The sequence below is a fragment of the Micropterus dolomieu genome, linkage group LG08 (genome assembly GCF_021292245.1).
Source record: "Micropterus dolomieu isolate WLL.071019.BEF.003 ecotype Adirondacks linkage group LG08, ASM2129224v1, whole genome shotgun sequence".
Lineage (NCBI taxonomy): Eukaryota > Metazoa > Chordata > Actinopteri > Centrarchiformes > Centrarchidae > Micropterus > Micropterus dolomieu.
In genome coordinates, this window is record NC_060157.1 from 5,352,641 (window position 1) to 5,362,512 (window position 9,872).

Below are 9,872 nucleotides of genomic sequence, written 5' to 3' on the forward strand. Positions count from 1 at the left end.
CAGCTACAAGGTGGCTTCTTCAATGCTTGGTTTTATCTGACCAACAGTGCAAAACCAAATATTTTAGTTTCATGTAGGACAAATCCTCACATTTGACAAGCTGGAATGAGCTAATTTTCAGAAACTGTTTGTTTTTTACTCGACCATGACTAAATTAATATCCTACCCTTTGAAGATACAATGTAAATGTGTTCATCATGTTACAACAGGGTTGTAAAATGAGATGCAGTTTGCAGTTCACTTTATGCTACATAAGCAAACAATTTGAATTTAATAGAGTCTCTTAATCTTTCAGTTATATATTATCAATATAATATTAATATCATATTACAGCTTGTGTTGGTGGGGCACATCAACTACTTTATATTATTTTGGATAGTTTAATCGATACTGCAGTCTCATGTTTTATACAATTATTGTATGTTTTGTTTGTAAACTCTTACTCCGTGAGATAGTAGTTGCAGTTAAGTAAAAAGTACAATGTTTCCCCCTGAAATGTGGTACTGGAGTAGAAGTATAAAGTTGCATAAAACTGAAAAACTCAAGTCAAGTCAAAGCAACTCAAAATCGACCCACATGCCGACCCTGTGATTTGGTTCTGACAATATCTAAAACAGATTCAAAACACACACTTATCGTTCAACAAAGCATTGATCATGCTGCCTAATAAAAACTGCTGCACGTGTCATAAATACAGTGTGAGCGGTCTTACCTTGAAACCAGTGTTTTCCCTCATCAGATTCTGAGCAAACAACCCAGAGCTCATGGAATATTTTCCACAAGTAACGTGTCATCCTTGTGTTGTTGCTCCGTCATGACATCGTTAAAGAATCTGTGCGTTCTTTCTCTCTTCATGTTGTCATCGCATACGCTGCACTTTTACAACATCCACTGAGCTTTAAACCAGTTTCAAACCCATGTGTGGAACCAGCTTGACGTAATTGGCTCTTTGAACTGAGTGCTTCTTCTTCTTGAGGGTTAACGTCAGCTTGCATCCTTAGTGTTGCATTACTGCCATCTTCTGGAGTTACTTAACTTTCCTTATCAATCCAGTCCTCAACAGAAAACCAACTGAACACTTCCTGCCTTGTCCAATTCCACCACACTCCAGTACACCCTTTAAACCTGCTCCTGTTATCCCTGATGTTTTCATTCCCTCATCATGTCGTTTATTTCTGAGAAATATTTCTTGCAGTTAACATCTTTGTTTCTGGTACGTGACATTGTTCACATAGTCCAGTTGGATGCTTCCGTATTGTCAGGATCGCTGGGTGCGCAGAGCAGGTGAGACCCAAATGCAAGACACTTAGCGCTGAGATACAGTTCAGGGGTATTTAATCTAGGGCAAGACAAAAACAGGCATGAACCAAACTCACAAGTACAGGGAAACTGGTACATAAAACAATGCAGACCAAGGTAGCACAGTGACTGGTGGAACGCGCAACATTTGACAGCATACATGCGACATACGACAATGACCGGACAGGGATTAAACAGAAACACCAAACATTTATACACCGGGACTAACGAGCAGGGCGGGAGCAACACAGGAGACTGGGATCAGGGTTAACAAGGCAGAGAGACAGGATGGCAGGCAGATTACTGAAGGTGAGCAGACATAACACAAGTACTGAACACTAAACATATCAAGGTAAGAAGTAACAAATCAGAATAATAAGCATAACAAACTAATCCAGACACAAGCAGACAGAATACAAATACACTAATAACAAGGAACACAGACGGAAGCAAAGATAAAACCAAACTCAGAGGTACACAGACCAGGAGTAAACACTTAAGACATGAACTAGGAACTAGGATACGAGAAAAGGCAGATAAGTAGTAACTAAAAGATGTGGATAAATGAAATAATGAAGGCTACACAGAGACTAAAGCAGAATGAACAAAATCAGATTAATTAATGAAACTGGCAAACAGACTAACATAACCCAAGCATGATGGTAGAGAACAAGACATGAGGGACAGGACAGATCTAAACAAGTACTAAGACAGACACCGAGATAACAGAACAGATCAGAACCACCACACCGACAAACAGGAAACTGGATACAAGACCACAGATAGACAGGACTGAAACCCAAAACCCAGACACAGAGAAAGCAAAATCAAAATACAGAGAAGGCCTGGCCAAAATAATATAACCCAGACAAGCTCGGGACAGGATCGTGACACCTATAGTATGGAGAGTCCCGTTCAGGTCAGTGTGTCCTATAAGTCCGGTCATCCCTACCTCCTCTTTTCTTTTTCCTCCCTTGTTTCTCTTAATACTGACTCTCTTATCTTCCTCTTATCTCCTGATCCCAGTGTTGCTGCCACTCTTTATTTTCTTCCATGCAATATCCTTTCCCTCTAAATTTTGAAAGTTAAATTATGGTGTCTATGTTTGTTTTTTTTACTCACTTGTTTGGCCAGTTATTGTGCGCAGGAACCCAAATGAGTGTGTGACCACAGTGTCACAGTGTATTTCCATGATTTCAAATAGTATTACTGGATGTATCTAGCTTTAGATCAGAGCTCTGTTGAGTTTGGGTTTCACACTGAATTGAAAAACTGTCTTTTCTGTTTGACGATGCTCACTCACACCAGATGAATGGTTTACATGTTGTGTTTTATTTAGTCATGCGTGTCCCAATCTCCTCTTTGTTATTATGTTTTCCTCTCAGGTATTTCTTTCTACTGTTCTCATGGTGCCCACTAAATTCCTTGATTATATCGGCCTGTTTTTTGCCTTCTCCAATTTATGTTTCCATTCTTTAATAACATTGCTCTTTATTATTCCAGTTTCTTCTGCTTTGCTAAATTAAATTTCCACAGTATCTTCCTGTTTCATTGCCTCCTTTGCTATCTTGTATCTGCCATTTCATTCCTTTTAATTCTCCTTTGAGCTGAAAACTAGTTAAATATAACATATTTTGAAGTCTGAATAATTTTAAATTTATTATGTCCTGTCTCCTCTAGGATGGGAATGATAGTTATAATAAGTCTTGAGTCTGAAAACAAACTGTTATAGTTTTACCTGCATTAACTGTATAAAGGTGGTCTACTTGAAATGAATGGAAAATCCTCCTTCCATTCCATATCATATGCCTTTTCTACATTAAACAGTGTGGGGGAACTTTTTATCAAATGTTCAAATCAGATGCAAAAATTAGGCAAAGACTACCCCATTCTTAATAATGCATGTTGCCTTAGCTAACATTTTATTCATTATGACCAATGATAGCTTTGTATATATGACATGTGTGTTCACCTCTCTTTGTGTAATGCAATCAGATTGTATCTAATTTTAACCTTTGTGAGAGACCCCCTGGAGCTATTTTAAATTTAAGGGCATTCATTAAGTTGCTTTAATTCTTATGAGTAGGATAGTTAGTTAAATAAAACCTGTCCCAGGTCTATAATCAAAGCTTCTCCATCATCTTTCTGTTGTAGCACCACAATGAGGAAATGAAAAACTGTGAAAAAGACACCTGATCTGGTCTTTTTGATCCATTTTTAGATCACAGCACTGACAGAGTTTCCAGTAACAGCTGAAGGATTCTGCATTTAATATTTCTGAGAGAAACAAATCAAATGTTTTTGTTTAAAATTATATTAGGATTTAAAAGGGGCTTCAGTCAAAATTCATTGCTGTGTGAAAAGGGGCTTCACAGCAGCTTCATCATGAAACAACTGCTTCATATAACATTTCTGTGTAATAATTATAACATAAAGATACATTTTATTTGTACAGCTCTTTTCAAAACAAAGTTACAAAGTGCTTTATATGGTTGAACCAGGATTTTAAAAATTCATTTTTTTAAATAACTACCCTTCATCATCATCACCATCACTGTCCTATTGTGGGTGTAGATGAAGCTTTAAACCACAGAGGGGAAGGGAAAGATTACATTTGGCAACTTCCATATTGATCACACACACCTGAAAGAGAAGAGTGATTAAAACACTTCTCCTCCCGTTTAATGATGTTTCTTTGTCTGGATTGAATTCAGAATGAATATGCACCATGTTCTGCTTTTCTGCTTCTTATCAGGTGAGGACTGATTACCTTGATGTCCCTTTGTACAGTTGTTCTTAGTTTAATTCATACAGCTGTTAATCACAACTGTTTTGTTCCTTCTTATTTAGATATCCAATGTTTATCTAATATGATATATCACGTTGCTGCTACGTAAATTACTTATTGTCCATCAAGACTTTGTTACTGCTCTCTGATGTGTTTCAGCAGGAACATGTAAGGCTGTCTTACAACAAAAGTGCCCATAAGTACATTAACACAATTCTTGTTTGCTGTTCATACCGGCTATTGTAAGATTCCTTCCTGATGCACTTCCAATGTACTGTAAGAGATATAAAGTTGCTGTAAAGTATATCTGAAGTTAATATGAGGCCTCAACAAGGAAACAAAGTGTTTCTTCCAAGAGTTGTTATTATAAAATTCCCTCTTTTTGTTACTGTCCCTCTTCCACAGCTCAGTACGGAAACACTGTGGAAAGACAAAATTTCTGCACAAACACTTTGGATTAAACCCACTTGATATGATTAACTCACACTGATTAAGCTTTATATTAACTTCAGATACATTTTGGAGAAGGATGGTGGATTTTGTCCCCCATCTCCATCTCCTCCAGTTTGTCTTCCACCGGACAGATGTCAGGAAAGGATAGAAGGCTAAAACTGGAATGACTGCAGCAAACAAAAACTGTTTCAATGTACATTAGGTCATGTGAGTAGGCAGACATGAATACATGTAAACCTATCCTTTAGCTATTCATTTAAAGGAATAAACAAAAAGTGGTACAAAAATGATACTTAATCAGCAACTACTACTTTAGTATCATCATCTCTTTTATGTAACATGATGTATTAGCTTGCAGTCTCTTTGACAGTAAGTCTATAATAAAATGTCCTGATCATCAGTATTCAATGTTCATTTTTTCAGCTGCTCTGTGTGGTGGAAACAATGCAGAAACACTCATCCGCACTGAAGGAGGAAGTGTCACAGCTGCATGCCATTTTAGTCTCTTTGGAAGAAGAAAGTTCCTCTGTAAAGATGAATGTAAAGAAGAAAACATCCTCATAGAAACTGATAGCGACGTAGCTCAGAGAGGCAAATACAGCATCAAATACAAAGAAGGAACTTTTCCATTATCTTCTACTGTTCTGTATGTTAGCATCACCCAGCTGACCAAGTCTGACTCAGGACGGTACAGGTGTGGTTTGGAAAGACGATTGTTACCTGATGCATATTTGGAGTTTGAGATCAGAGTTACAGATGGTGAGTTTCTCCTGAGAGTCTTTGTAATTTTTCTACATTTGCTGAAGTCCAGCTTGGTGAGGAAAATGTAATGCTGCCAAAATCACATCTCTTATCAAAATAAAGAAGGAAAACAAGAGTTTTAGTAGAATTAAAGCAAGCTGAACGTATTTGCGAAGTGCATTTTAATAGTTTTCCGACGGTATCATCTGATGGCAACTAAAACATGACTGATATTTTCATGTTTATGGTAACTGAGAGTACTTCTTAAGGTTAGGTAAACATTATGGCCAAAAAGTGAAGCACAGGATATAATCTGTTTACAAATTTTGACATGCTAGTGTAGTTTAGACTAAAATATTTCAACAACTATTAGGTGGATTGACATGAAGTTTGTTTATGACAAAATATCTACAGAACTACTTCCCATCAGCCTCAGCTGTGCTTTGTATTTAGTGTTACTAAGCAAACGTTTGCATGCTAACTGTGTGAACTAAACCGATTAATGTGGTAAACATTATACTAAAAATCAGTGTTTTAGCTTTGTCATTGTGACCATGATAGAATTCTGAAGTTAGCCTTTAGCTGTAAGACATTTTGTATCTATAATAACAGCCTCACAGAGCCGTAGCTGTAGAACTTGGTTCATGTTATCATCGCTGTGAACACTTCATTACTTACAGGGCACACTACTGAACAATTGCACAATATGAAGTTAATTCCTTTAAAGATGCCCTGCATTGTTTACAATTATATTGACTTGATAACAGTCATCTTCTTCACTGTCTTTGCTAGTGCATTGCTACATTTCTTGGCACAATATTATTTTACTACCTGTAGATCAGCAGAATCATGTGAAACCACTGGCAGGAATCACCTGCGTGACAAGAGAAACAAAATAGTTACCCACTCATAAAACCATTGCTCTATAGCTACTAATTATAAATTAAAAAGAGCTCTTGACCATTAAACAATAAACAATTAAGCTGAAACACCAGTTCTGTCTCCTGAACATTCAAAATTTTCTACCAAAAATAGTACAGTTTTAACTGAGATATCTTTTGCCTTCCTTAATAACAAATCAAAGAAAACTGATTGGCAAGTATCTACAGGTGGCAGATATAAAAATAGTATGTTTCAAAGTACAGTGTTGCCGTACTTATTTTTTACCGTTGTGGATGTTACCAAGAAACTGAACACCTCTGCTGGCCTCCTTGCATTTCATTTCCATTTTTTGGCGACTGCAGCTGCTGATGTTTTAAATATCCTGACATATTTAGATTAATAAGCATATTTAGCGCTACACATTTTCATTTGCTTAAATGTTAGCAAATGCCTCTTTATGACCAAACATGACCCACTGTATATCATACCATATATTTAACAGTATTAATGTGTGTTTTTGTTCTTCACAGCTCCAAAGACTTTTCCTGAGACCATGAAGCAGCCTGAACAGCAGCAGATTGGGGACACAACAGCTGCAGTGCACGGTGTTAAAGGTTAAAACCTGCAGAGCTGAAACTGAATCATTGTTTGCTTTTGTCTGCTCTATATCGAACCAAATTGTAATACATTTACAACATTTCAATCTTTAAAAATGTTTACATGATGTAAAACAGACACTAACAGTTTTATATGATGTAAGACATTTTTCCCATGTGATATTTAGATCCACCTGGACTCATATATTACAAGATTATTTAAGTAATTAGCATATTTTATGGAACCATTTACTAGAAATTATGTTAGTATACCTCTAATTTATGTTAATATCTATACATGTGTTTAGTGAGAAACATAACGCCACTTGAGTTGTGTTTTTATACATGTAATGAGAAAGAAATAACTGACATATCACAAAATGTGGTAAAATGTTCCCAGACAACGTATTGCCAAGTAGCATGTGTTTAAATTGTTTATAGTTATGTTTACGCACTCACTTGGATAAGGTTAGAGAAAGATTGTTTTCTAGATTTTATACTGAATAACATGCAAGTCGCTCTCTGAAGCTGTAGGCACTGGTTTCTTTGAGCAAAGTGCTAATGTCAGCATGCCAACATGCTCACAATGATACTGCTTACATGCTGATGTTTAGCAAGAATAATGTTTACCATGTTCACCATCTTAGCGTGTTAGCATGCTAACATTTGCTAATTGGCACAAGGTATAGCTGAGGCTAATGGGAATGTGTCATTAGTTTTGCAGGTATTTGGTCATAAACCAAAATGTTGGATAAAATGAAATTTTGACTAAATTTGGAGTAAAGGTCAGGGAACCAATAAAGTTAGCCATCCTTTTCATCCCTAAAATGTGACTTGAAAATGAGACACAGTATTTAGAGTTTACCTTATTGATATTTTACCAAACACAGGATCTTTCCCTTAATGTGTTTTTGTTGTCTAAACCTAACCACATGCAGGACAGGGTGCACACAGGTATCACAGTCCTGCACCTTGTATGTTCACCATCACTAATGATGACTTCCCCACAAATTACAATAAAAATAACATTGGGTTTCAAAACACAATCCAAACAGACATTACATCTCAAAACTTATTTGGAAAAACTAATTAGCAGTTTATAAATGTATTTTTTAGAGACATTAATTAATGTTAATACCAGCACAGTACAACACATTATTCCTTTCCTATTTGGCCTTTTAACCTCTCGCTCTTCTTTTCCTTTCTCGTTCTTTCACCCAGGTTACGTCCTGCCTCTGATTGTATGTGTCACTGTGGTTGTGCTGCATGCTGTTATTGTGTTGCTCCTTTACAAATGGAAGACAAGGAGGAACTCTGATGGTGAGTTACTTTCAGACACTATCTGTTCTGTCACTGTTTCATTCACATTGAGAGACATAAAAATAGTACTTTTTGCACTTTGTGCTGTCCAGGTTTGATCACCAGGGGGCAGTCAGATGACAGGAACATGGAGGTGACTTTCTTAACCTTAGCTGTGTCTGGATCCTCCAAGGAATCATGATACCAATGTATTTAACATTTACTGACATTTCCTATCAAATCAGTAAAGGTACTTGTTTTTTGTTTTTTTTTAGTTTACCACCCATGAGAAGTCCTCTCCAGTCTGCAGATGTGCAGACTCCACCTCCCCACGTGAAAATGAAACCAGCAATCAGGACAAAATCTACTGTAACCTCTAACCTTTTAATTTGCACGCTGTAACATTTTACAGCAACAATGACATCATACCCATGCTAAAATTCATTTATTTATTTTACCTTTTACTTTGCTGTTATCTCTCAGTGGTAAAAGAAGTACTTTATGTATTGATATGTTTTACCTAAAGGGTAACTACGAGATGTTTTCAACCTGGTCTCTATTTCCCCATATTTTTGTGTGACTAAATGGATTAACATTTTCTGAAATTTGTCTAGTTTTGAGCAAGGGCGGTTTAGTCGGATGCTGCTGAACAGGGCTGCGGCGTAATCGTTGCCAAAGTAAATTGTGTCCTCTGAAGTGCTGAAGTAAAAAGTCCTACATTCAAGATTTTGCTTAAGTAAACTTACAACAGCTAAATGTATTTAAAATACTAAAGTAAAAGTACTTGTTGGGCCATGGTAAAACTGGTCCATTTCAGAGAGTTTTTTGATTATATGTTCTATAATATCTGAATTTTTGTACTGATGCTTTAACATGCAAACAGCATTTTAATGTTGCATAATGTCAAAGTTTAATCTATAGCACAGTTGGCCTATCATATTAACATGATCATTCGTTCTGTTTGTAAAATCTGTTCTCTTTAGTTATGATTATCATAACATTTGCTAATGATTATTCCCAAGGGCGTCACTTTGAAAAGTGATGGGGACATTTAAGGGTTCAGATTAGGGGTGGGACAAACTTAGTACATGACACATAATAATGCACAGTATTGGAGTCACGAGAACAAGACAACAAGATAGTCCAATGGTATTTAGAAGGAATAAATATTTATGATTTTGAGCATTAAACTCTTGATTTCCTGCTTTCAAGAGACATTTTCTGCACCAACTTATGGTGAAATGTCTTTATTTATATGAAGGGAAACAAAATTCATGTGGCTGGTGGCAATTCAGAATAGGCTATAATATATTATATAATTATATAATGCATTAATCAGTAGCTTGTTTTTTTTTAGCCTAAGTTACTTTTTGTTGGACAAGGCAGATGTATTTCTTAAATATTCACATTGCATTTCATGGTATCCTATTGTGCAAGTAAACCTTTCTCATAGAATATTTCTTGTTACAAGCTAATTTTCAGAATAATTTTAGCAAGTGCTTTAAAAAAACAGGTGGGGACAAAATCAGCCATTTAAAAAAGTGGTGGGGACATGTCCCCAGGGTCACCTATGATGTGGTAAGTTGCAGTATGTATGTATATATATATATATATATATATATATATATATATATACACACACATATACACACACACACACACACCCCATTCAATTTTGAGCATAATTGAATTGGGAGGGGGGTTATATTATGAACAGCCATTGTGTGTAGCCTACTGTCTCTTTATTAAAAACTAAAATGTAATATAAGTGTTAAAAGGCTATATCACTGTTTATTGTGATCATTTTTGCAGCG

At 36.1% G+C, this 9,872-nt stretch overlaps 1 protein-coding gene across 1 annotated transcript; it reads left to right on the forward strand.

The window, feature by feature from the left end:
* Nucleotides 1-3,943: 3,943 nt before the first annotated feature.
* LOC123975783 lies at nucleotides 3,944-8,767 on the forward strand. The gene is made up of 6 exons (XM_046057531.1): nucleotides 3,944-4,054; nucleotides 4,964-5,299; nucleotides 6,694-6,777; nucleotides 7,981-8,079; nucleotides 8,172-8,212; nucleotides 8,334-8,767. Exons 1-6 carry the CDS (start codon nucleotides 4,015-4,017, stop codon nucleotides 8,436-8,438), a joined length of 705 nt encoding a protein of 234 aa, XP_045913487.1. The 5' UTR covers nucleotides 3,944-4,014; the 3' UTR covers nucleotides 8,439-8,767.
* The last annotated feature ends 1,105 nt before the right edge of the window (nucleotides 8,768-9,872 follow it).

Coding starts and splice junctions, on each gene's coding strand:
- LOC123975783 (XM_046057531.1), top strand. CDS start 4,015: ATGAATATGCACCATGTTCTGCTTTTCTGCTTCTTATCAG. Junction 6,778..7,980: donor TGCAGTGCACGGTGTTAAAG/GTTAAAACCTGC, acceptor TCTTTCACCCAG/GTTACGTCCTGCCTCTGATT. Junction 8,080..8,171: donor GACAAGGAGGAACTCTGATG/GTGAGTTACTTT, acceptor TGTGCTGTCCAG/GTTTGATCACCAGGGGGCAG.